The 26,574-nt window shown below is 40.7% G+C and overlaps 2 protein-coding genes across 2 annotated transcripts in view; one reads left to right on the top strand and one right to left on the bottom strand.

Moving 5' to 3' along the window:
- Nucleotides 1-594: 594 nt before the first annotated feature.
- The window catches only part of frmpd1a (FERM and PDZ domain containing 1a), a 30,201-nt gene continuing 4,221 nt past the window's right edge, over nt 595-26,574 (top strand). Inside the window, exons 1-13 of the mRNA XM_088913778.1 lie at nt 595-695; nt 4,484-4,644; nt 8,521-8,623; nt 10,279-10,324; nt 11,222-11,326; nt 15,856-15,951; nt 17,306-17,431; nt 19,464-19,583; nt 20,886-21,022; nt 21,669-21,795; nt 22,604-22,699; nt 23,238-23,420; nt 26,110-26,254. Of these exons, the coding sequence (XP_088769904.1) occupies nt 595-695; nt 4,484-4,644; nt 8,521-8,623; nt 10,279-10,324; nt 11,222-11,326; nt 15,856-15,951; nt 17,306-17,431; nt 19,464-19,583; nt 20,886-21,022; nt 21,669-21,795; nt 22,604-22,699; nt 23,238-23,420; nt 26,110-26,254 (1,546 nt within the window). The remainder of the gene's footprint in view (nt 696-4,483; nt 4,645-8,520; nt 8,624-10,278; nt 10,325-11,221; nt 11,327-15,855; nt 15,952-17,305; nt 17,432-19,463; nt 19,584-20,885; nt 21,023-21,668; nt 21,796-22,603; nt 22,700-23,237; nt 23,421-26,109; nt 26,255-26,574) is intronic.
- Nucleotides 6,102-7,343, bottom strand: LOC148840618 (uncharacterized). The gene has a single exon (XM_088913791.1). It carries the CDS (start codon nt 7,341-7,343, stop codon nt 6,102-6,104), a length of 1,242 nt encoding a protein of 413 aa, XP_088769917.1.

Below are 26,574 nucleotides of genomic sequence, written 5' to 3'. Positions count from 1 at the left end.
CCAAGGCTGTGGAGGGCTGGCTAGAAGGGTGATTTTTTCATGTGAGCCAATTTGTGTTCGTTTTAAATTTACCACAGACAGAACTAAATAAGAAGAAAATGCAGCATCGCACCCCACCCCACCAGCACCATCACCATCAGTGGAACCCCCCCAAAGGTGTCTTACAGAGAACCCCTAAAATAAACTCAGCAGTCAATAATGGGCACTCTGTGCAATACAGATTTGACTGTGAGCCCCTTTGGCACCCTGGACCTGTGCTGTAGAGATCTCTGTTGAAACAGTATCAGGATAGGATGAAGCCAGAGGAAAAAATGCAATGGTTCACAACAGTCAGAGCATTTTAGGAAATTCTGATGAAAAATATTTGTAGATAAATGAAAGTCGACCATATACAGTACAGTGTTTTTACAGTCTTTTTTAGGAGGTGAGTCTAAATTTGCCCGGCGTCTTCACCTCCAGGTGGTATTTCTGCAAACCTGCCTGCGTGGCCCAGTAATTTGAGCTCCTTTTTTTTTGTATTTGGTGCTTTCTGTCAAATAGAAGTTGGCGCTGTTCAATTATTAACGCTAATGACTCTGCTTCCTCTGCAGTTAAATGGAAGAGCAAGAAACAAATACATCACCGTCGCGCAAATCCAGCCGAGTTGAGCAGATTGTGGGCCGATGGCTGAGACGCTCAAGAGACACTGTCAGCCGGTAAGGATGCAGTCATTTATTTTGGGCTGTGTGGATCTGCAGCGAAAGTGCATTTGCCTCAGGGCTCTCTCTCTCTCCACCCAAGAACATGAACCAAAAGGCTTGGGTCAAAGCTGACCTGTGCAAAAAGGAGAGCACGAGGAACAGGGCTCAATGCCCGGAGCGAGTTATAGAAGTGATGTCACCTGCCTCCGAAATCCAGCCAGTGTTGAGCTCTGACTGCGGTAGAGGACCTGGGCTTTTGGCCCAGTGGAGTTATCTGCTGCCTAGGGAAGAACACCCTGTGTGTGCAGAGCCTGTGAGCAGCTGGGGTTGAATCCTGGCCAGGACAGAGAGAGCTGCACCCTAACTGCTCCCATCAGGACAGCTGGGTAACCTTGATCTGAGTCTAAATGCAGGATAAACAGTCATCAAAGTTCCCATGAACCATCAAAGTGTCAGATGGTCTTTCATCAGGCTGGTCAGACATATACCCCATGCTGGCAGTGCCACGGGCTTGATGATATTGTAATTGGGGCCAACCTATGTTCAATCACTGTGCAATTTGCAAGGTCTGAATTTGCATGTTTCTGCATGCAGCTTTGTGATCACCACACACGTCTTCCTTTCTTCCCAATGAAAAGGTGCCGTTAAGCACTGGGTTTTTAATTACTGTGGCTATGAATGGGGGGAGTCCAGTGTTTGATTTAATCCTAGAATTGTTATTCACGTAATAATACATTTTTGTAGCACACTGTAGGGTTTGATCTATGCGAGTGAAAGGTTTTATTCTAAATTTAGCTAAACTCTGTACAGTACACTGCTGAGAACGAGAGATGGATATCTGTTACAAAGAATGTTTTCAGAGCATATTTGTTATTTCAGAGCAAGTGGATGGGAGGGATAAGCTTGTCAACATATTATTTCATTATGTATGGCAATCTTAATGTGGGTTCTAAATACATATGCAACAGTCTCTCCCCTAAACATGACATTTATGGTAACACAAAAGACTGACCAAGGCTGTACTAAAACCTTTTGAGATCAATTGCATGTTTTTTTAAATTGGCTTTTTTGAATCTTCACTAAGCTGTGCTGTGACTTTTTGCATCCTTACAGCACATTCATAGGTTTTACAACAAATGACTAATGTAACAAGTCATTATATAGCTTTATTCATCAAACTAGAAGCCATTGCAGTGCACTTCATTTTGTGACGTGTCACCCAGTCAATTCCACAGTGACGAGGTTGTGTCATAGCTCAGATGTCCAGCACGCTTGGATGTCAGCATAGCTTTGGAAAGTGTTTGAGAGAATGCCGGGGCCTGGATTAGTTAGGAGAGAGAAAAAAGTGTTGGGAGAAGGTTGCGAAATTTCGCAGAATTCACAGAGGAACACAGTCATCTGTTGAGAGCTGTGGAAAGATGATTTTTAGGCTGCAGCAATAGAAATGAGTGATCCAGCATGGAATGAGCTGGGTCATGCTCACTTGGGGTTATTTGCCAGAAAACAAAGGACTGTCGAGGTTGCTGCAATCTGTATATTCCTGATTGTTTTTAATTACCATGTCTAGCATCCATTTTTATGGCATTACACCGTAATAATACAAAAACAAGGATAAGAATGCTTAATTAAATTACTTTATTCAAACTGATTTTTTCTTGTTTTTAATACATTTAAATGTCTGGCTATAAATATTTTTTTCTTGTAATTTACTATGCACCATTTAATTCTTTTCTGGTTCCAGTTTTATCTTTTTATGAAGGGCTTTCTTTCTCCTTAATTTTTATTGATTTACTTCATTACAGTATTTGAGTCAGTGCTTTCTAGTATTTGATACATTTCCTTTTGCAATTAATCTGTTTCAAGCCGAATAGTTTTGAATGCATACTGTACCATTCGTTATCTACTGATTCCATCCATCATCTACTGATCTGTCCTATTCTGTCTGCTTCCTTTAAATTGTAAGGAAATTTGTTTTGTTTTGGGCATTACTATTATCATTTCAAAATATACTTCAAAGCAAACAACATTATGAACACAATTCCCTGATGGTAATCTCACCTCTATTTTCCTTACTAGACTAAGATACTATATCTAGATGCATAAGACTATATCTAATGTAAAAAACGCAGGCATTCCTTCTAGTGGGTGCTTTGACAAACTTAGTATATTTCAGTTTCAGCTGCTGATATCTCTGAACTACAGTATGTGAGGAAAATTATTATCTCCCATAACAACCACTTCTTTCCCTTTTTTATATGCACGTTCTGGATTTAATTATAATAAACTGCATTGCACAGTAACAGGTATCTGAATTTGCTTTTCTATAGCATCCCCCTAACATTATGTGTTTTAAATATTTTTAAAAGTCTGACCCATATCTGTTATCTGAGACCCTAGATTCACTAAGCTTAAGTTCTGGTGCCTGAATGCTCACTTTGATTTGAATTGCTAGACCTCTACCTAATTCATCTTTTCTGTTTCTTTGGAATGCTGTATGTTCAAAAATCTCTCTTAGCCTTGTTTCTATTATTTAAGTTACATCATATTTGTATCTAATGAAGTGACTTCTATATCTTGCTTTTTCTTAATACTTCCAGCTTTTAGGTATTTAGGTACAAAATGCCCTTAATTACCTGATCCTTTGACATTTTGCTTTTACTTTTTTCACTGTTCTCCCTATGCTGTAGCAGTAATAGGCAGTTGTTGTGTTGTTCCTGTTTTTAATATCACTCTGCTCTTAAAAAGTGTGCATCTTACTTTCTTTGCTGTTTTAGGAGGACAACAAAAAGACATTCTTGTGACATATTTTGTATTAAAAATAAGAAAATTTTCAATCCTGTCATGTAATAGAGGGAATGTGTGTAGCTGCTGTTCTTTCAGCATTATGTCAGAGATTTAAGCCCTGAGATTAAAGACAACAGGTCTCCTGGTGCTCACACTTGTAATCAAGGCATTTAGGAACCGGTGATGACATCATATGACAAAGGGCACAGCCCTAGGTTGTGGGAAGTAATTGCTTTGCATCTCACACTTCACTGCTCATTGGCTTCTCTTCTAAAGCCTGAGGTAAGTGGTGTCAAAAAGGAGGAGCACAAAAACTGCAGAAACAAAGCATCCTCTTTTCAGGGCTTCTGTGCTCAGAATGCCTGGAATGTGGCACATGTTTTCTAACAGACATAGTCTTCCTTTCTTCTAACAAATGGCAACAGACCAAGTGTGTAGCTGAGCAATGGAAAAGATTTGTGGGAAAAAACAAACCATACGCTTTTCTGGTGACGCAGAGCCGGCTCTCAGCCTCCAGAGTTTCCTCTATTCAGAGTGCAGGTTAGCTTGATCTTTATGGTTCAGAAATGGAACATGCCACTGACTGAATAATACGGGGTGCTCCCAAGTGCTTGGCTCCCAAGAGATAGTTGTGCTCCTAGGTCACCTGTGAAAGGCCACAAACATCTTGGGAAGCCTGCGTTAACCTCCTGCCATGATTGGTCTGCTGGATTCAACTTGAATGTTGCTTTTATGTGCCCAACACCTTGGCCTAATACCTGACTTGATAGGTCCATATCTGATAGGGCGTCACCTCCAACAACATAACTGGGTAGCTTGTTCCATACTTTTTACACAAAGGGTTGTGGGGGTGTGGAACAACCAATCCAGCCATGCTGTTAAAGCCCATATTCTGGCTTCTTTCAAGAAACATTTGGATGTGATACCTGGATCAAATAACTACCTAACTACCAAATGTGCCGAATGGCCTCCTCTCGTTTGTAACAATTCTGAAGTTCTTGCGTCTGCTCTTTTTCCAGGGAGAGAACATCAGGTGACGGCTCATCAAGCTCCAGAAGCAACAGTCAGCCGAATTTTCCCCTGAGAATTACATTAGAGATCCACCAGGACGTGCTGCTGGGCCAGTATGGCTTTGAGATTTCATCACAGCCTCCCTTCATTGTGAAAGAGGTGACTGCAGGTAACTTTCACTTCCTGCTCTATGGTAGCATAGCTACCAAAAGGTTTTGCTGTAGTGTGCAGTTTTTTTCCTATTTCGGGTATAAAGGTCAACCATTAATGAAAGAAAATGAAAAGTCTTAGAACATAGATGCATTTGCTTACCTTTGAACTTATTTGACCCACTGACTTGGGACGTAATGTGAGCAGAAAGCTCTGAAAGCCCACCCACTTTTTACCAGCCGGACCCCTTTTGCGTGAAAAATTGCTGAATGATCTTTCATTTAAAAAAAATTGATATCTCCCTGTTCCTGTGCCTTTCTGTTCGACCAGCTGTCTGTACCCACCCGTGCCTGAAAACTACACTTTAGTTGGAGAGGCGGTTACTGTTGCCCAGTGCTCTGAAGCCCATTGGTAAAGCACTGTGCACTGAGGCCTACATTCCATGGATTGGAAACTTCTCTTCATTGTCTCCACATCCGGCCTTTGAAGAAACAAATTTAGTTTTGCGTTTCGTTAGAAAGCTGGCGTACGACTGAGTACGAAACATGTTGTAACAGAAAATGGCAGCGACAGAATACAAAATGAATCATCACTTTAATTAACTAACGAGGCTTATGAGGGGGTGACTTAGAAAGTGTTAGTCACATCCCCCAAGGAGATCCCTGCCAGTGCAGCGTCTCCTGTCCTTTATAGGAATGGATGTCCCATGAATATACCCTCTGAAGATGCCTTAATGCTTACAAGCTGCATTTTAAGACTTTGCTTGTCTATGTCTTAGTGAATGCTGTTCTGTGTTTTGTGTGTGTACACGTGACTACCATGAAGAAAGTCTCTGGATTGTGATATTGGACTATCAAGAGCAGCAGTAGGAACAATAGTGTTTCAAGATGATTGCTGAGCTGATGGCGTCTTATGGAGGCCCAGTGTATTTTTAAGCACTATAAAAAAATGAGGAGACAGGAGATACAAGACCGGCAATGAAGCCACAGCTTCTAAAAGTCCATCAGAAAACTGGTTTTAGACGTGCTTTACAGTAATGGATTTTTAAGCACAGATCAGCTCTATTGAAAAAAGCACATTCATGCTCTTACTCTCTTGACTCTGTCAGCGCTGAAAGACGTCCTCAGGATTATTACAATCCTGTTTATCGCCTCCAACAATTCTTTCTTGTAATCCCACCTGACCAGTGTTCTTGATTTGCCTTTCTCTGGCTTTGTTAATAATTAAAGCTCCATGATCACCAAACTCTAATGCACACCAACTTATTTGAAGGCCATTAATAACTTTATTACCCCATAATTGAACGCAGAATTAATCACCGTTTCTGGAGAGCGAAGGAGCTTAGTTCAGATGTCATCTTAGTAATTAAAGAAAATAATGGAGAGCATCATACATCTGCTGTCATTAACATTACATTTTGTCTGGAGCTGTGTGTAGATTTCATTCTGCAGTTCCAGTTTCAACATAACTTCATGCTCAGTGGCTACTTATCAAGTACTCTTCTGCCTCTCGAATCCACTGACGGAGACTTCTCAGCCTGGCTAGTTGGGTCTGTCCCCATGGTTTTTCATGCTGTGGTGCCTCTGGCCACTCTGGCTCTGTGTCAGCCGTAACAGTCCCCGTTTGGGGGAGGTGTGCTAATGACCCCAAATCGTCCCCTGTGTGCTCCTCTTTGCGGATGGGTCCATCCTTCACTAAAGCAAGTATGGAACTCGCACAGAGCTTTAGCTCCTGGTCTCCACCTGAGGTGAGGGCTGGGTTGCAAAAAGAGGTCTCCTCAGAGACTAAACTGTCCGGAGTGGAACAAGGATAATGGAGGGGCACATCCAGAGTTTCTGGGCGCTCCTCATTCTGGATGGGACTGTCCTTCTCTAAAGTAAGTATGGAAGTAGCACAGAGCTTCAGCTCCTGGTCTCCACCTGAGGTGTGGGCTGTGTTGCAAGCAGAGGTCTCCTCAGAGATTAAACTGCCCGGAGTGGAACGAGGATGACTGAGGGACACATTCAGAGTTGTCAGGGTGAGGGGCAGCACACTTTCTGCCTGAAACTGGGTAAAAGAAAATGCTGGAGCTGGATAACTCACAGTGGGTAATGTACTCTCACGCTTTGCTAGGTCTGCTGGATTATTCTCAATCATCTGCCCCTGCAAAGTGGCTTCAGGGCTCTCAGCTTCACCCTGCGGTCGGACTTGTGCAGTGCTGTCTGCCTTTGTGTACAAGAGCTGCTGTAGCTCGTCAGAGGAAGCCCAGGGGTTTGTCTTGATGGTAGACTGAGCAGAATCCGATTCCTGAGAGAACCTTAAGGGCTGGTAAAAGCCAAAAGCAGGTGGTGAAGAGGCACATCTCCTTCTGTTTGCATCTGGTAGGATGGTGGTCCTCCCATTTGACTTTGCATCCACTTCCACGGGGGAGCACTGGGAGTCTGGTTGCAGAGGAGTGCTCTTATTCTTCTTCTTCCCAGTCGGACGTGAAGTCCTTCTGCGCTGGAAGTGAATGTAGTACCAGGCCGTCACAAAGGCACAGGCTCCTACAGCCAGTCCCACTGCCAAGAAACGAGGTTTCAGAGGAAACATGGGAGCTGCCATGTTGACAGGTGCCTTAGACGTTGGGCCCATGCCACAACGTATCCATAGCACAATCTTGTGATAATTTTGCTGGAGTTCAGATTGGAAAAGGGAGTCTTCCACCAGGACATTTTCAAAACCGGAGACAGCCCTCATAATAGCCCATAACAGCCCAGGAAGATCAACCCACAGAAACCAAACAGGCCTTCCTGGTCGTTGTTCATTCTGGACTCATGGAAACAAATTGGTTTGCCTAGTCGCTAGGCAAGAACAGATGAAGTAGTCATAATGGAAGTGTGATGTCATAAAGGATGTGTTTTTTTACAAAAGGTGACAGTATTTGATTTGTAAAACTCATCATTTTTGATGAAAAGAGACTGTGGTGAAATCAAGAATAAAATGGATTTTGGATTCAAATAAACAAAACCAAAATGTTTTCTAACGTTATCACACATATTTTAGAAAACACACCAGTCCGGTAGAAAAACAGCACTCTTAATCTTAAGAACATAAAGAAAGGTTATGAATGAGAGGAGGACATTTAGCCCATCTAAACCATTTGCTAGTTAGTAGCTAATGGACCCTAGGATCACTGTTATAGTATTAAGGATTATTTTTTGTTTACCTGTTACTAATATTCCAAATGGCTGCTTTAATATTTTTAATTTGAAGTAGCCTGATGGAGCATCCTGAATATGTGTTTGGTTATTCTATTTCACCTTAGAGTTTCATCTTTGACCTAGTAGTTTTTCTTTATTGCATGAATGCTGAATTTGCTTGCAAAAGCATTTATAAATACAGGCACTGGGCATTTGAGCAATATCTGCTGTGTGCAAAGCCCTAGGTCCTGAAATATAACCTATCCTCCAGGACTTGTTTTTAAAAGAACAGATTAAGATTGATTGATAAAAACTTTGCTTTGCTTACAAAACCAAATCGAAGGCATCAACTGCACAGATACAGTACTCATGGAACAGCTTTCTCTGAGAAAACTGAGATTTAAGTTGCATAAGAAAGGATTATTCTATTTTAGTTTTGACACCTCTTGGAGAGTTGGGACTACCATTTGCCAAGAAAAGGCCATCTCTGTGATAGAAATGACTCATTTCTTAGACTGAGCTCTGTCTAACGTTAATTAACTTACGTTAATTAATTAACGTTAATCTGAGGAAGATTATTGTAAGGAATTCCCCCTTACAGATGCACAGTAGAAATTTCCCAGTCCTCCCCATCAGAAGAGGAGGAAAGGTAAGATTCTCTCCTTGCCCTGCTGCTGAGACACTGGCCCTGCAGGGACCCCTGGGTAACCGCTGTGAGCTTCCTCTCTGTGCAGGAGGGCCTACTGATGGACGCCTTCTTCCTGGGGACCAGATCCTGAAGCTGAACGGCATCCTGGTAGAGGACGTGTCTGGCCAACGGGCAGCCGAAATCATCAGGTAACAAGCAGCCGGGCATTTGTTTCTATTGCAGGAGGATCAAGGGATATAATTACTGGCACGCTGCATTTGAAACTGGCCATCTTCACTACCTTTGTGCTGGGTTGAAGGACCTTTCAGCAAATGTAGAAGGTATCACCGACGAAAAAAACATTCAGAAAGCTCAATAAAAGTAGATTTGTTGCAGATAAAAGGTGCCTAAGTAGTTATGCTTTTCTTATAGGAGCATCTGTTGAAGTTTAGCTATAATTTCCCCATGTTAGTCAGCAACATTTTATAATTAGCATGTGTGTTCTGGCTACCGGAAGGAATGATACGGTGGGTATCAGGATGTAGGCTCTTGCGTGCAGTTCCAGCTTGGGGTGGTTCCTGGGTGGAATTTGATTTTTTTTTCTTTTTTGCCAGTGTGGGTTTTCTCTTGGTACTCTGGTTTCCTGCCAACTTCCAAAGAGATGCTCGTTAATCGGCATTGCTAAATTCTAAGGGGAGAGAGTCTGGAGTACCTGTGCCACACAACTGACCTCAGATTAGTTGGAATAAGATTCAGGTGGCCCAAAACTCAAAGTCAAAATGGTTTATCTTCCAGATATAACCTCTAGTATTGCAAGGCTTTATATATCCTTAGTTTTTTTGTATTTATAAAGCTCTCATGAGAAGCAAATCACATTTTGGAGCTTTTACTGTAGTGAATTGCTCCCTCACCTTTTTCAGGTTGAATTTTAAGTTAAAAGATAGAAGTAAAACCTGGAACAGCAAGACAAAAGAAAAATCAATGACTTGTATAATCCATTATACCTGCACCATTCCAGTAATGGGACAAGACTCAGAGTAAAGAAAAACAATCTGAAAATATAATACCTATAAAAAATGAGAACTGAACCTTCTTTTATTTTTTTCTGCCACTTAAGACAGCTTTGTAAATTGCTAGGGCAGCAGTTGAAGACAGAAGAGTATATGCACTGCTATCAGGCTGAAGAAAACGTGTTTTATCAATTTCCGATCCATGTATACATGGAAAAAGCGATGTGATGTTTCTCCTCTTTCATCAGCATTCCTTGTACACATGTCCATGCTCTCCACTTCCAAGATCACCAATAATTTTTCCTATTGAAGCCAATTAAAGAACATCCCAGATGAGACAAAAGCCAATTAGATAATACTCTGAGAGAGAGACTTGTGTCATGTTACTTTTCTCACTGAAAGAGAAGAAGCCATTTCTCCTCAATTAGTCCTTAATGGAATGATTGCAAGAAAAGAGTTATTTAAATGTGATTTTATTCCTTGGAAGATCCACAGGGACTTCAGGAGTGTTTTTTAGATTCTGATGTTTTTGTTGTTTGTGTGAGTAGCTGTCTAAACCAGACTCCAGAGCTCATACTTTGACCATTTGTTTTGAAATCAAACTAGTCATGCTCTGCAGCTCCTATATACAGCATTGATATTACTAAATAATGAAAAATAATTTCTGAGATGAAAGCCATTTGTATTACAGTGAGAGAAAAGTGTTGAGAGACCATGTAGGTTTTGCAGTACAACAAGTGTTTCTGATTAAATGAAATTGAGTTTGTAACTGGAAATGTCGTTTTCACATTGGGTTTCACAGTTTCAATTGCTGCTTGAATTGTAAAGTCTTCTGTATTCTTCATGTTTTCCAGAGAATCAAGGGACTCTTTGACAGTCACTGTTCTCAGATATACAACAGTAAGTAGCCTCACTTGATACAATCCACTAGTCGCCAGGAGCTGAATGCACCAGTAGTCGCAAAGTGTTGGAAATGTTTGAGAAAAGCCTTTTTATCTTGAGTGTTTGTCTCCTCCAGCATGACTCGCTGAAAAGAATGGACTTTGCCTTGAAGTGCGCACAGGGGAACAAAAACTGAAGTTAATTGCTGGGATAAATCTTCAGTCATCTCAGATTTTTAGAATTTGAATCCCTGGTCCCCTGAGTAGCTAGACTAGTAACTGCTTTCAGGGATCAGATCAGAGAGCCAAGAGGTCGCTGGTTTATTTTTGCCATCTTTCTGGACAAATTCGAAATCAATATGGGTATTCCCAGTTTTACAGCGCAACAGCGACTTCCTCTGGCCAACTAGGCAACTGCAAGCTAGCAATGTCATCAATGAAAGCAGCACCAGTCTTCCAGCCTCATTAAGAACAATAATTTAGTTAGTCCAGGCTGCCATTTATGTGTGTGCATATGATTGTAATTATCAAGGGGCACAACATCCAACTCCAAAGAAGAAATGGATTTGAGAAACATTTATAATAATCATTATCCATCCATTTTCAGCCCTGATGTCTTGATGTTGAACTTACAGCTTTATAATGGATGCCCCTAAGGCTTATTGAACATGTTCCTTCCAGCAAGTGGTATTTAAAGTGTCTTACTGAGTGAAGGTCGCCAGTGTACAGGTCTACACACTTCCAAGTTCATGAACTAATCTGACCCATTTTAGGACAACAATGTGAGCTCTTCAGTCCCAGTCTCTTCTTGTCTTCAGAATCTGGGAAGGGTCATTTTCCTGGGGGAGGGGGGGGGTTGCTCCTGAAGGGGGAGCAGTGCTATGCTGCGCACTGAGGCTGACAGTGTGTTTCGCAGGGCCCGAAGTCTTCCTTCATCACGGCGGAGAAGCGCGCGCGGCTGAAGACCAACCCTGTCAAGGTGCGCTTTGCTGAGGAGGTCGTGGTGAATGGCCACGCTCAGGTGAGCCTCTGCGCGCCCCACAGTCTGCTTCTCCCATGAGCCCTCCTGGCCTTGTGACACGTACAGTGTGTGCAGAAACCCACTGCACGCTGCCTTCTCTGCTGGACATCTGTAACATCCTGTAAGAACTCTGCTACATAGGAAAAACACATGGGCACTGAGACTGAAGAGTTTCTCAGAACCACAAGTGATTGTGCTGTTGTCCTTCAGCTTTTGGCCTTTGTCCTCACTTGGTGTAACTGTGAATACCGTGTACCTTCAGGGTGATATTATCCTTAGGCTCTTGTTTTGGATGAGTGAGTTATCTCCGTGATGTTTATAGTAATAAAGATTTAGTTGTCTGCAGGAAGTAAAAAAAGCATCACTGGAGAATCATTTATTGTAGAAATAGGAACCTTGTGATTGCAGGCTTCATGGTGGTGTGACAGCTAGAGACTCTGCCTTAGAGCTCCAGGGCTCTGGATTCACTTCCTATGGAACACCAATGTAAAGTTTGCATGTTCTCCTAACATTGTATTAGCTTTTTGTAAGGACCTCCAGTTTTCTCCTCCCTCCTAGGTGGGTTTGATCTCTGTGGCCCAGCGATGAACCAGTGTCCCCACTAGAGAGAGTAATCCTATTCTTCAAGGTCCACAATATAGATTATACATTATACATATTTCTGGGACAGACTGCAGCTCCCTGTGACCCTCACCAGGATAAGCAGCTTACTGACAATGTGTGGATCATACCAGTTTCTGGTTTACAATCCACACCTGTTGAAAACTAGGAAGGAATATGATGTCTGAACTTTCTACGTCATCTCTTCCAATTACTGTGAAGCAGAAGTCTCCAAGCCTTGGATTGTTCTATCACTAATAGTGATGGTTAGGTAGGTTTAAGCCCTTTGAGACCCTACTGATGTTGAACTGTTGCGATTATCCTACATCTGGAACTGCGTGTTCAGACATTTGGTGTCAGTGTTTGGCTAAGGAGCCAATGGCACAAAACTATCATGTGTGCGATGTGAAGGGTTAGATACTGTATATCACCAGTGTCAGGACACAGTAGGTGCTGAGAAGGATGAGAAATGAAGAATTGCTGGATCAGTACAACTAGTTGGGATACTTATGTATGCCACACTTACCAACCAAAAAGTGGAATTTAATTTTTTGTGCGCAGTTCAATTTCCTATGTGCGCTGATTTCATAACTTGTGTGCGCGCGTACATGCGCACAGCCTAGAGGGAACATTGGTTAGCACTCCTATTTCATGGGATCCTGAATGGCTTCAAGCAGCCAGGAAACTGGGTAACTGCTGGTCATTCAACTTGCAGACAGATAAACCAGGTGATGGGCCTACCTTGTCAGGTGTGGGGAGCTACATCAGGCACATCCTGGAACTGTGGACTTTTATACCCATTGCCCAGAGAGTAGGAGACAGTTCAGTAGCAGCACAGCTGGAATCCAGCATAGTCTGTCTTCTGTGGATGCTGAAAGAGGGACTGTGAAGAATTATTGATGTACCACACACTGAAACTATAACAAAGTGCTTTCATAGTACATCACTGCCATCAGAAGAGAATTTCATTTTCATGTAAAGGAAATTTCTGTGCTGAGAGACTGGGATATCTGCGGGATATGCTGGAATTGAAGAGTGGTCTTCTCTGTCATAAATTAGCATTTTGTGTCTGCAGCAGTGTTGTTTCTGCTGCAAAACAAAAATGCTTAGAAAGTGACTCTTTCCTTAAGTGAAAAGCTCTTTTCTAAGTGATGAGGCAGTTCCAATCACTCATATTGACATACACCACTCAAACTAGGTGCCTACAGAAGTAGAAAGTACTGCAGACTGCCTGCAAGAAGGCTTCTTTTTCAACATGATAATGATCCTCGGGCTACTGCCAGAGTCCATTATTTAAACCACTGAGAACAGAGGTGGGTTTTGAAATTGATCTGCAGGTGCGATTTTGACCTTAACCACATTTAATGTTATGGAATGAAGCTGACAAGGTACTTTATGCTCTGAAAGCTGATTAATGGATGAGGAAACTGAAATGACAGTATAGCAGTCCATTTGTGTACAGGTGAGGGGGCATATATGACAAAGTTAATAAAATTGTATATGAATCAATAGTTTCTTCTCCTTAGTAGGATTTCTGTATGCTGTGAAGGCATCCACATAGTTTAAACTATCATTCCCTACTAAAATTGAAGTTCTACCTTTGGCATATTTCAACTAATATTAAACTAATGGTGACCTTATAGTAGGTTAAAATGCCCAAAAAAAATCTGTTTTAGCTTATCTTTAATGTCCCTATCTTATTTGGATTTTTAGAGTTTTACAATAAATGTCTTATTTTTCATCAAATATTTATAGTATTAACTTTTTATTTAATGTGGTGGTATGTATGACCTCTTTTACCCTTAAAAATCAGATATGGTCAATGAAATGGAAAAAAAGTACCTAAGCTTGTCTTGTCTATATATCAAAGCCATTTATCAAACCCCAGGCAAAAGAAATTGTACTGAACTTAGAACAAGTTCTAAGAAGTGATATAAACACTCAGAAGTGATATAAACAAAAGTATTTGGCATTAATAATTGACTAAAACGTGTATAAAACTCAATTCAAAGCCTTAGCATTCAGAAATTATTTCATTTACACGAAACTCCTAAAATGTTTATTTCTGCCTCCTACACTTCGCTTGGAGTTCGTTCATAGAGATTTACCCATCACTGACCCTTCCGGTCAATCTCCCTTTACCTGTTCTCACATTGTTTCCCCAGGTTCTCTGAATCCGTCATAATCTTGCGCCAATCCTTCATTTTAACCCATCGCCTGAAGGAGGCTCCAAAGCCCTGACGCGTTTTTCCATTTTTCTACTTTACCCCGACCGTGAAATTACCCTTTGCTTGTTCCCTGGCAACTCGCACGCTGCTCTTGGCTCTTAACGTCGGCATATGCAGGAAAACACTTCTGGTGCGCACAGAGTTACACGGAGAAAAATCCTCTTGCGCGTCAGTAGTATTAAGACCCAACTAGGCTGCGTTGTTAAACCATAAAAAGCCTGATTATGACACCTGGCTACCAGGGCCTTATAAAGTATCCGATAACGGCACATCATTCACTTGTCTGGCTGCGTGCAAGCTCACAGCAGGCGGCTGCACCACCGTGTCCGTCGCTGCTCAAGATGCCTTTAGATGTTGAAGCAAAAGCACAGATGGACGGCTGGTGTCCCCGCGATTCCTTTGTCGAACCGGACGAACACGATCAAATACGTGATGAACTTGACGGCCCTTGCATCCGATCAGCACCAAGGCCAGAGACAAGTTCCAGGTCTGCCGACAACGTCAAAACTTTGGTAAACTTGTTTTAATCGATTAGCTGTATTTTTTTAATTAAACATAACATACATGTAAGCAACGTGTAGTTCATTTACTCGCGGCTCAGTTCTTCACCTTGATATGTGGTTAGATACTGAAACAACAACTGTTACATTAATACAAAAAACATCCGGTGGGAAGCACCGTAATACAAGAACTTCGTAGTATTAGTTACCGTAGCTTTTACCTCATATATAATAGTTGGCATGAAGTCAATTATTAGCCATCTTGATAGATTCTTACTATTTGTTTAATAAATCGTGTTTCCAGCCCAATAATGCTGGTCCCCTCGACAAGAAGACTACTCATCGTGTGTGACAGAGCCATCTGTTGTGCACCTAGACTGTGGAATATTCTGCCCTATGAAATCAGCAAACCTGTGTCTTTGTCTATGTTCAAATTTTACCTTCACGCTTCTTTAAACAGACATTCCTATGCAGGTTACAAGGTGTGTTTCAGATGTACAGTGCATTGAACAGCTTTTATAAATGTCTCTTTATCCAGTAAAGACTATATTTTTTCTAATTATATCTCACTTTTTGTGGAATGACTATAATTATCTCTGATTATTGGGCAATATTGTTTGTAATGATAAGCCAGTAGCAGATGTTTTGCAAACTGTTCTACAGAGCAGAGGGTATGTTCTTTACCTGTATGCAGCTGGCTCTGATGTTATTCTTCATCTGCATGCTGTTAACTAAGCCTCATTGCTTGACAAACCACCTCTGCTCAGTTCTCTGGGCTCTAGGCAGTGATATACGTTTTATTTCCCATCCTTCTCTCTCTTTTTATGGGTTTTCTCCCTTGTGCCTAAGGCTTTCTTCTCTTGCTCTTTACTGTTTTGAGCAACAGCAATGTGTCTCTGGGATATTCCTGTTAGTGGTTCTGTTAAATTCTCGTGTCACCCCAGCATCCTGGCCAAATTTCCCATTGGCCCTTACCAATCATGGCCTGCTATTAATCCCCATCTATGAAATGGCTTCATTACTCTGTTCTCCTCCCCACTGATAGCTGATGTGTGGTGAGCATTCTGGCACACTATGGCTGGTGTCGCATTTTCCAGGTGGGGCTGCACATTGATGGTGGTGGTTACCTGTAAAGCGCTTTGAGTGGAGTGTCCAGAAAAGCGCTATATAAGTGTAAGCAATTATTATTAATCTCTTTCAGGGTAACTCTCTGCTCTTCCTCCCAAACGTCCTCAAGGTGTACCTGGAAAACGGTCAGACTAAAGCATTCAAGTTCGAGGAGAAAACCACTGTGAAGGTACATCTTTCATTTAACCAGTAATAATGACTGGGTTTTACTGGACGATTGACACCTCTGTTGGAAAGAGTGAAAGCAGTATCCCTTCGGCCTGTGAAAGGGGGGATAAACCAGTTACAATGCTTGACAATAGCTGAGGTTTCAAGGCACAGCAACTACACTTAACTACATCTCATAACGGTTTCACCATTTGGAAAAAGTGTTCAGTTTTAGTAATAACGGGATATGGAATGAATTAACGGATTAATCAGCCTCAAACATTATTCCTCAGCCTGAATGAGCAAAGACCCTTATAACAAATACAAATACATTTTTTCAGCTGTATCTGTACATGATGTAGAAATGTCTTATTATTAACTATGAAGTTAAACGTGTATCATTTAAATCAATGGATGTTTATTAGAATCATATGACACACTAATAAATTGCATCATTTAGAATAATGTGTACAAACGTGGACACCAGATTACAATGACATGTATTGCCACTCAGAAAACAATCCAGAGAAGAGCAAGAGCACTGAGAGACTGAAGGAACTGAACCTTTTCTGCGAGGAGACCCAGTTCAGGTGCCAAAGTCCTCAAAGGCACTGAGAAAAAGTCAGCACTACTTCTTCAGACCCAACACTGAAACACAGACAGGACACTAATGGAAACTGCGGGGAGGTGCATTTAAAAGTGAGAACGAGGCACATTTTTTACACAAAGGGTGAGGGGGCTTGGGTCAAGTTACCAAGCCATGTTGTTGAAGGCGATACCCTGGGTTCTTTCGGTAAATGGCTGGCTGAGATCCTTGGATGAATTAGTTATTAGTAACCAAGTGAACTAGATGGCCGTGATGGCCTCCTCTTGAGTTTTTTTTTGAGTCCACAGTGCTCGATAGGTCAGGAAAACTTACGCAAAGGTGCAGGTCCTTGGTTTCAACCCCTTCTTGAAATGTCCCCTTTTGTTGAATTACAAATGCTGAATGCACATTTGTTTAAAGTGAATATTTTTGACAGAACCTGAATGTACAATCTGAACACTTTTGGGTTAAAGAAGTAAAATGTCAGCAAGAACTGCAAAAGAAAAATCAGAAACTAAAATATGTTGATTGCATAGGTTATCACTCCCTTTCCAATGGTAAACCTACAGTAAATTAGTTAAATTAAATATTTGGAAGGGGTTGAGTACATTTGCAGGCCACTATATACACCTTGTAATTCAATTTGTGACTCTTAGGTTACTGTTTACTTCCCTTTAATTCTAGACACTTCATTGCAGTTGGCAGAGGTTTTGTTTGACTTGAGTACAACTACAGTGCAGTGAACCGGTTTCTCTGTGGACATTAGCAGCTGTGCTCTGTGTTTTCCCAGGACATTGTTCTGACTCTGAAAGAAAAGCTGTCTATTCGCTGCATTGAACACTTTGCTCTGGTGCTGGAAGAGCAGTACAACATAACCAAACTGTATCTACTGCACGATGATGAATTCATTGAGCAGGTAATGGTGACTGGACGCAGAAACCTGTAGGAGAACTATTCCTCTTTTTTTTTTTCATTTCAACTTGAATGTCTCTACTATACATTTAGAGGTTATCTCCTGTGATTTCGTTGGATCTTGTAAAGCTTTAAATTCATCTTATTTGTCATACAAGCTGTATGGTGAGGCTCAGGTAATTTTTCATGCATTTAAAACTTTCAAATTTATTTTGTCATCTTTCCATATTTTTGTTTGTATTTACGTGTAAAGTCACATTTTATTTAAAATATCTTCTAGTAAAAAGTTTAGGTATTTTTCTAACATGGCAATTAGCACTATAAATCTCGGACTACAAAGCTGTCGGCAAAGAATGATATACATACGGTATATACTGATGCGTAAAAGAAATGCAACATTCTAATGGAGTTAATTAAAATGCTTTAAAGAAGCATATCAAACAATTACTGAAAATAGGAACAAAAATACAGATTAATGCATTGCAATAAATTTCCCCTTTTTGAGCATGAGCATTGATGAGCAGTGCCTCTTCCTGTTTAGCTTCAAGCCAGTTCGTGAGAGCCATGGTTATTTCCTGTTGACGTTCTAATCTATGGTAATGAAGAAGCTGTACACAGCAAGACCTCATTGTTGTGTTGAAGTAATGTCATTGTAATCCTAGAAGTGTGGTCTTGCATTGTCCTTCTGGAAAATCAGTCCTACTGGATTGACTTGTAGGAACAGAATAAATGTTAGATCAAGCTTTTAATCTATGTAATACTTAGCAGCAAGGTTACCTACGGTGTTCACCAAAGACGTTCTTGTATTCAGAGAGACTCCCTCCCCTATCAAGTCACTTCTACATCTCACCCGTTGACTGAACAGCACAGCAGTCAGCCTAATGCTCATCATGGCACCAGTCTTCTGTCAGGTCTGTCAAAGACAAACCAAACAAAACACTCCACCACTCTCTGCAGTTTCATTTCTCGGCTGTCAAAATGTTACCCCTGCCGGGGCAACGGTCACTTTGCTGATGTGTGAGTCATTTCTTTCTGGAATTTCTCGCGGTTATAGCCACTGCAGTCTGAAAACAATTATACGGATCAATAACATGGATGTTGCAGTCCAGGACCGATGTGGTCAACCTCTGAAACACCAGTTATGTACTTTATCTGGTCTGTTAATCTCAGCAAGATTTCTCACAGGTTCCTTGCAACCAGGCAATGTTTATTATATAGACGGGACATGGTTGTATCTTTTCACTTTCACTGTTACCAAAACTACAACCAAACCAACACTAAAACCAAATGCAGTTGAAAGTCTGTTTATACAGATTCGTAATTAACTTATTTTGGCAGCTTTAAAGGTGTTTAAAACATCAATGACCTTGTGTTTTTATGCAATCACAATACTTGTGCTCTATGTTTTATTATCCCAAGGAAAAACACTACTCAATCAACAAAACTGTCTGCTCATTATTTAAAATGTGACTATATTTAAATGGTTGCTTTTATCTTTGTGCATCAGTATATAGAGAAAATATGTGTAATGTATGACACATTCACAACTGACAAACTAGCTCTTACGTGCTTACTAGCACTTGCTTTTTTCACATACAGTATGAAGAACCACTACAGTTAGTAGTTTCCTGTATCCTGTGGCCTCATTTCTTTGTTTTTTTTGGGGGTGGCAAAACAGTAACTTCACCTACCATCCAGCTACAGTCAGTTCAGTTATGCATTTGGATTTGGGGATCAGTCCGTGTGGATTTTACATGTACATTTATCCAGATTTGCATTTGTTTGCTTTGGGTCCTTTGGTTTACTCACAAACACATGTAAAATAGGCTTGACTGACTACTTCAAAAAATGCCAGGCTTTCCTGACAAATACTTGGGAATGATAATGTGTGCATTCGGGTTACAGTTGTGGCCGTGGCTGTGGTAGGAGACGGAGAATTTGTGTTGTGAAGTTGCTGCAGCATTGTGATTGCTGGGACTAGGCGACGTGAGAGCCACTGAGGGGTGTGTCCTGACCTGCTGTGCCTGTTTGTCCAGGTTGTCCAGAAGAAGGAGTCCCATCACTACAGGTGTCTCTTCAGAGTGTGTTTTGTGCCCAGGGATCCCCTGGACCTCCTACAGGAAGACCCCGTGGCCTTTGAGTATCTTTACCTACAGGTGTGGCACTCCCCTACAAGTTTTCTCTGTCGATGTCCATTAACTGATCTTTCTGTCACTAAATACAGTCTTGGTTTAAGCGTGTGGCAGTCTTTATTAGGGAAAGGGCTGCCAAAAGAGCCACACAATGTGGGAAGAGTTATTCGCTAAGTTTTGTAAAGATTCTTTTTTAAAAAAATGTACCTCTTTGCAGGTGAAATGCCTCAGTTACGTTTGAGCTTTTATCTAGGAATGTTCTTCCAAATGAGCGGCAATATATTGTGGTAGTTTAGAACACAGAATGTCAGTCTCCATGTCTTAAATTGTATACGTCTGGATGATTTTACTGTCACTTGCTTTTCTCCAGATTTTTTGCTCTTATCATTGCCTGATTGGCGCATATTGCACAATATGCCCTTAATGCACAGATCCCGTTGGAGGGCTACTCCAGTTGATGCTTCTTTGCCAGTTCAATGCATTTAGCCAAATCCTAGGTCTTGCATTATTTAAACATAGACTGGGCGTTTCAATATTACAATTAAGGTTCTACTTGCCTTTAGGTAGTACAGGGAAGTGAACGGGAAGCTCTGCATGTGGAGCAGATCTGACTTATGTCTTCCTTAATGCATGTGCTGTTATGCATATGTGGTGGTGTGTTCTTAATGTTTATTAACATTATTTGTGACCTTATTTCAGCCTTAACGACAGTTACATAACCTTTCACATTCCTTCAAAGCTTTTGTTCTGAAGGCATCTTCTGAGAGCAGGCGATCAGGTAGAACGCATGCAGTTCAGAAGGATATACAGGCTGCCAAGAACTGGAAAATATTAGCAAAAAAGCGCAGAACATTGAAAATCGAATTTCACGTTTGTTTGCGATAAGACACCATTTAGCACGCGTTTATTTAAAGAAGAGGGTGGCGCCGTGGTGGGTTGGTAGCAGTCCTTTCTGCACTGGGGTCTCCCGTGTGGAGTTTGCATGTTCTACTATGTGTTTGTGTGGGCTCTCTCCAGGTGTTCTGGTTACCTCACCCACAGCACTGACACACTGTCCAGGTTACTCGGTGCCTCTGTCTGCCCCCTTTATGTGTGTGTGTTGAGTGAACTATGTGCTTGGGCCCTGTGATGGACCGGCGTGCCCTGTGGCTGCGGGATGAGACTCCAGCTCCCCGTGACTCTCTATGGATTAAGCAATATAGAGAAAACGGATGGAATGGCAGTGAACGTGATTCCCCAGCCTTTCCGTACATAATCCTCCCAGGTGTAATGGCAGTCCGAGAGCCCCCCGCGAGGTGTCGCGGTGATGCTGTGCTGTCTCCACAGAGCTGCAGCGATGTCCTGCAGGAGCGCTTCGCCGTGGAGATGAAGTGCAACATGGCCCTGCGGCTGGCCGCGCTGCACATGCAGGAAAGGCTGCACTCCTGCGGCCAGCCCCAGAAACTCTCCCTCAAGTACATTGCGTGAGTGCCTGCCGTACAGCACACACCCACACCTGCACTTCACACATCCCGCCAGAAGGTGTCTCCCTGGAGCCCCTTCCAAGTATTGACCAGCAAAAGAGGAAAGGGGCTCAGATCAGAGGTACTGTAGCTGAAAGTTAGATAATGGGGAGATTTGAAAGCACTGTGTTTTTCTCTTGTTTAAGTTCCCTCAAGTTTCTCTTTAGTCTTGCAGAATAGAATAGAAAGAAGGTTTGTCTGTCTATGTGATAGAATGATAGATTTTCATAACCTTTATAACTAGATGTTATAAAAAATAAAAAAAAGTTCTATTATTTAATATAAAAGGATTTACTCAATTCTCCAGTTGAAGTTTCCTTTCATAAAGGAAGATTTCTCACAGTGCTGTTATGTACAGTATGTGAGGAGGCTTCCTGAAAAAGTTTAGAGTTTCTTCGTAGAAGCCATTAGACATAAAGCTGTTCAGAGACTTTAAAACTTGAATGGATTTGTGCGAATAAGATGCCCTGACAGAACGTTTTCTGTATATTGGATTGACAATCAGCTCCTTCAAGCTATACCACTGATGCACAGTACTGTATGAGAATCGCATTCTCCAGCCTGAAGAGGAAAGAGACTTTCTTTGTGCTATATTTCATTTGGACAGGAAAGACTGGGGAATTGAAAACTTCATCTCTCCCACCCTGTTGCGGAATATGAGAGACAAGGACCTGAAGAAAGCCATCAGCTACCACATGAAGAAGACCCAAGCTTTGCTTGACCCAAGGCAGAAGGTGCAAATAACTCATAATTTTAGTGTCAATGCCTGGAGCAGTGTGCACCAGTTTTGAATATTTTGCCCTATAACATTTACCACACTTGGGTTGCAGTATCTGGGTTGCACTTGGGTTCTGATTTTTTATATAAGCTCTTCTTATCATGAATTGAAAACAGGCGTGAACATAGCGTGATGTTCGTATTTGCAGAAATAGTTTTGCAAATAAACCAGAAACAGTTTACAGTGTAGTGCAGGCAGAATGTTTAACCCATTGAAAAGGCACCTGAGTTACACTGAAGTCTTACGAATTGCTCTATGATTGGCAATAATGTATGGATTCCTATCCAGTATATACTGGCATGACCTGTTTGGAAGTCATTTATTGATCATTTTGTATGTACAGTCTTAACAGAGAAGAAACTCTGAGAAGAACTTTTTTCACCCTTACTTCAGATCATAACACTCCTGGACTACACTGTTTGAGGTTGTGGTTTAATAAGCAAAAAATGTAATAAGCGAGTTAAGCCAATATCTACTGTATACTTCATTGCCACAACTTGAACAACAGCTACTGTGCTGTTCCAAAATGCCTTAAGCTGTATTTGCCACTTAAGTAACTCTGCTAATTCTTCAACTAGTTACTTTTTCTTTAATGTTTTGCCTCTTTAATACAAACGTGTGGTTAGGCCACTCATCACACAGTTCATTGCACATTTCTTGGTGAGATGCACATCACACGTATGAATAAGGATTTACACATCTTAACCAAATAAGTTTATTTAGAATGTTTTGTTTTTAAAGTCCATGTTTTTTTTCATCTTCAGCAACTCATTTCAGCTGTGCAGGCAAGATTGAGTTACTTGAAAATCCTAGGCGAGCTCAAATCATATGGAGGGAAAGCCTTCAGTGCCACTATGATGGTGAGTGAGTAAAAATACTGACAAAGCTTAAATATTTTTAATTTATGAATAGAATGTAATTGTATACGATGTGTAAGGCAACTTAACTTTTTATAAAACAAGCAGATGTTTCTTAAGGCCGTGGTAGAAATGTTCTTAAATGTCTAGACCTGTGTATAAAATAGAAAGATCACCCTGAAAATTACGGATCTTTTAGTATCAGAGGGAGAACCAGGACAAAGAATGTGTTGTTTTCCTTTTGAGACATCCTCTGTTGTCTGTTTTGTAGAATTACATTCTCAAGTTTGTAGGATCATTGGATCTGCATAAAAAATTCAGTTTCATACTGCAAACAGAAAGTGTCACACTAGTTTGAAAGCAGTGAGCAACTTGCTTGATTTAAGTTTTCATTCAGCGGCAGTTATGTAAATCACACTGGACCCAGGTATACACAAGCGATCTGGTGAAGTTACAGAGCACACCCACTTTCTCTTGTCTTTTTTTAAAATCACATCAAAGAATCAGCATGAGAGGCACCCAATGTCACTTTTTTGTCCAGCTGCAGGACAGAGAATCTGTGGTCACACTGCTAGTTGGTGCCAAATATGGTATCAGCCAAATCGTCAACCACAAGTTGAACATCATGACCACCCTGACAGAGTTCCTCAACATCAGCCACGTGGAGTTGATCCCAGAGTCGGAGAAGGTTAGCCTGGTGAAAATTTACCTTCAGGACATAAAGGTACTGTCACCTCAGGGCTTCTTCTTTGTGTTCACCGTTACTTGAAGTTGCACAGGCAAAAAAAAGGATGAAAAATATAGGAAGCTATTGAAGTCATCCTGAGTTGTGTAGGAGTAGATCCAGACAAGATGGCAGATTGTGGCTCGACTACATTGCCCAATAGTCTGTGCTATTGGTCAGGTAACAGTGAGATTGGTTGGCTGACATTTTAAAACCAAATGGAGAGGCTTCCCAATGATCTGTGTCTGGGAGCAGAGCAGACCCTCTGACATGCTCCAGAGCCAAAGAGAATTCAGTAAGAAGACTAAGAAGAATAAGGCAAGGGACCTTTTGGTATAGTATACTGTATATAGAACTGTGCATTGAGATGTTTCATGCCAGTAAGCAGCTTAACTGCATAGCTCTGTATTTAACTGGGGAACTGAGGACATTCAGTGAAGTAAAGGCTCAAGAGGTATTATTTCATGGTTCATAAATCTCACCTCACTGTAAATAAAAGGGACTGATTTCACCTTTATTGTAGTCTCTGTGTGCTTCTGTAGACCTGTCTAGTGTAAGGATCTTATTACCCCCGAATAATAAAAAAAAAATCAAAGTTAAATACATAGTCTGGATATTATTAACAAAATTAATTAATTCATATAAATAAAATAGTTACACAGCTGCTACTGATAGCTGAAAATAAAAAAATAAGGTACACAAGAATATTACCAGCTATTTCATGAAACCCAGTTTGATGATATTTACTAATATACAGCCTGAAAAAATTATGAATGCACAAAAAACTGTTTTAGTGTGAACACCATTTTCCTCTTAGCAACAAACTAGATTTACTGAATCACTTTGACTTTCCAACAAAGTAACAATCTCAGCCCTGTGAGCAGAATTAGAGGTTTTTTTTAATGCTTAGCTATAACAAGTAGTATTATCACTGTATGGGCTTAAGAGATTGTGAATGAAAAGTATACTCTGTGTGCTGAAATGGTATTTTCAAATAAATAAAAATTTCAAATAAATATTATCAGTGAACTGAACTTTCTCTGCAAACGTCTAATGTCAACTGGATCTCTGAAGAAAAGTAATTTTAAAAAAGTGCTTTTGACTGTAACAACATAAATCTGCTTTTTATCTCACAAGCTGTAGCTCGGAAGCTATTTTTGATGACACAAGCTACTGTAGCACTAATGAAAGCTTGTTTCATTTTTTTGTGCAGTTTGTAGGGGACCAACTTCATGGAGCTATTGTCCCCTCGCAGTGAGGGTACTGGGGTTAGCGCTTTTATAGTCCTTCCTGCATGAAGAAACACAGACCAAAAGCTCTTTACACTGTAAAGCCACCTACAGTTTATGACTTTGGAGCCATTTGTAATCATATTTATTGTCTTTATGATACTACTTTGGGATGTAATGGAAAATTAAACTAACTGGCAATAAAGTGACTGCTAGGACAGCTAGAGATTATGGTACATCTTGTTTGTTTTTTTTCCCTTAATTTCAGAAATTATTAAATAGTGTTCCACACAGATATGCCTTTCAATCATGCTGCCCTGCCCCTCACCCCTCTAGGAACAATGGGAAAACTCCAAAAACATAAACTCATGGAGTAGACATTTCCCTTACAGGACAAGATTTAAAGATTTAGAAAAACATAAAACTACATGCTGTGAAAGAGACACATCCTGTTCTGTTTCAGTTAGGCACTTTAAAATAAAAAGACCTTAACGTTATTTTAGAAATGACAAATTAATAAATGCCACTCACAAAATTCAAAAGTATTGTAAATATTCGTGTTTGTATCCTACGATGCAACTTATAGTACGCGACCAACAAAGTTATTCAAATCACTACTCAAAAATTATTTTTGTCTGGCCTCTTTTTTTTGTTATGTGTTTATTTGCTTTTAAATATGATATCATATTAAGGCCACTGTGTATAATATATTTTTAATAATCAAAATCTAAATTCTATTTTCTAATTACTATTTATTCACAATTACTAATAATTCTGTGTAGTGTATGTAATTAAAAACATTTTTAGTATTGTTTTATTCAACAGGGGAGTGTGACAATATAAGTGTTAAGGAACAGGTAATAGGTTTGTTCCATGCTGAAAAGAGAAGAAAGAAAACACAACTTTTCGGCTGTGGAGCCTTCTTCAGGTGTAAGGGTATTAATACCCTTACACCCGTATATAATATTATATTATATAATTACAATATTATATAACATCAGTGTTATACGGTATTGTGTAAACATATGTAAACATTTACTACTGTACCGATGTGTTTGACAACCACACACATCTGCAGTATTAAGGATTCACAGTGCCACCTAGCAGTTTTAAAGAGTAGTGCACTCCTGCATCAGAGTATTTGAAAAATAATAATGCTATGACATGGTGCTGTCCAGGATACCATGGTGCCTACTGCACTATACTGACTGACATCGTGTGCATTGGAGATGGCTGCATCTGTACTTCAGCAGAATTGCTGGTTGAACTGGTGCAGCTAAATCACACACACTGTTACCCACATCACAACTCTACCAGAAGTTTGTCCTGCTGTATTAAAGAGCAACTTGTTTAAGCTGCTCAGAGGCCCAGCACTTTTTTTCTATGGGAAGCGGAACCTAATATTTTGGCCAATGAGAATACAACTACCTTTCTTTGACCTTTCTTTCTGCTGCCCTCAGCCAATCACATTACTGCTGGAGTCCCATGCTGCCAAAGAGCTTGCCTGTCTCATCACTGGATACTACAAACTGTTTGTGGACTCAAGAGTTTCTGTGTTCTCATGGCCTGAAAACACCAAGACACACCGCGTTTCAGCTGAGGAAGGTAAGCATCCAAAGAAAGATTTTAAACTACAGTTTTACTGAATTTACCACTTCAGACTCTGACCTGGCACTTTGAACTTACTTAACTTTCTTGACATAGCTAATGTTGTTCCCATGCCAACAACACGATTGCTGCTGTCGCGGTTGACGTTTTAACCGCTGTGTCATACTTTGAGTAGAAATCCACATGATCAATATTGGGGATATTTAATCTACAATAAAAAATACGAAATAGTCTACACGGATCAATTCCAAAATATTTTGCTTGAATGCAAAATTGACTCCATTTCTTTATGGAAATTGAGCTAGTTTAAGATTTCT

Source organism: Atractosteus spatula, chromosome 1 (assembly GCF_055471065.1).
Source record: "Atractosteus spatula isolate fAtrSpa1 chromosome 1, fAtrSpa1.hap1, whole genome shotgun sequence".
NCBI lineage: Eukaryota > Metazoa > Chordata > Actinopteri > Semionotiformes > Lepisosteidae > Atractosteus > Atractosteus spatula.
The sequence above is the reverse complement of the archived record's forward strand: the minus strand, read 5'-3'. Positions and strand labels throughout refer to the sequence as shown.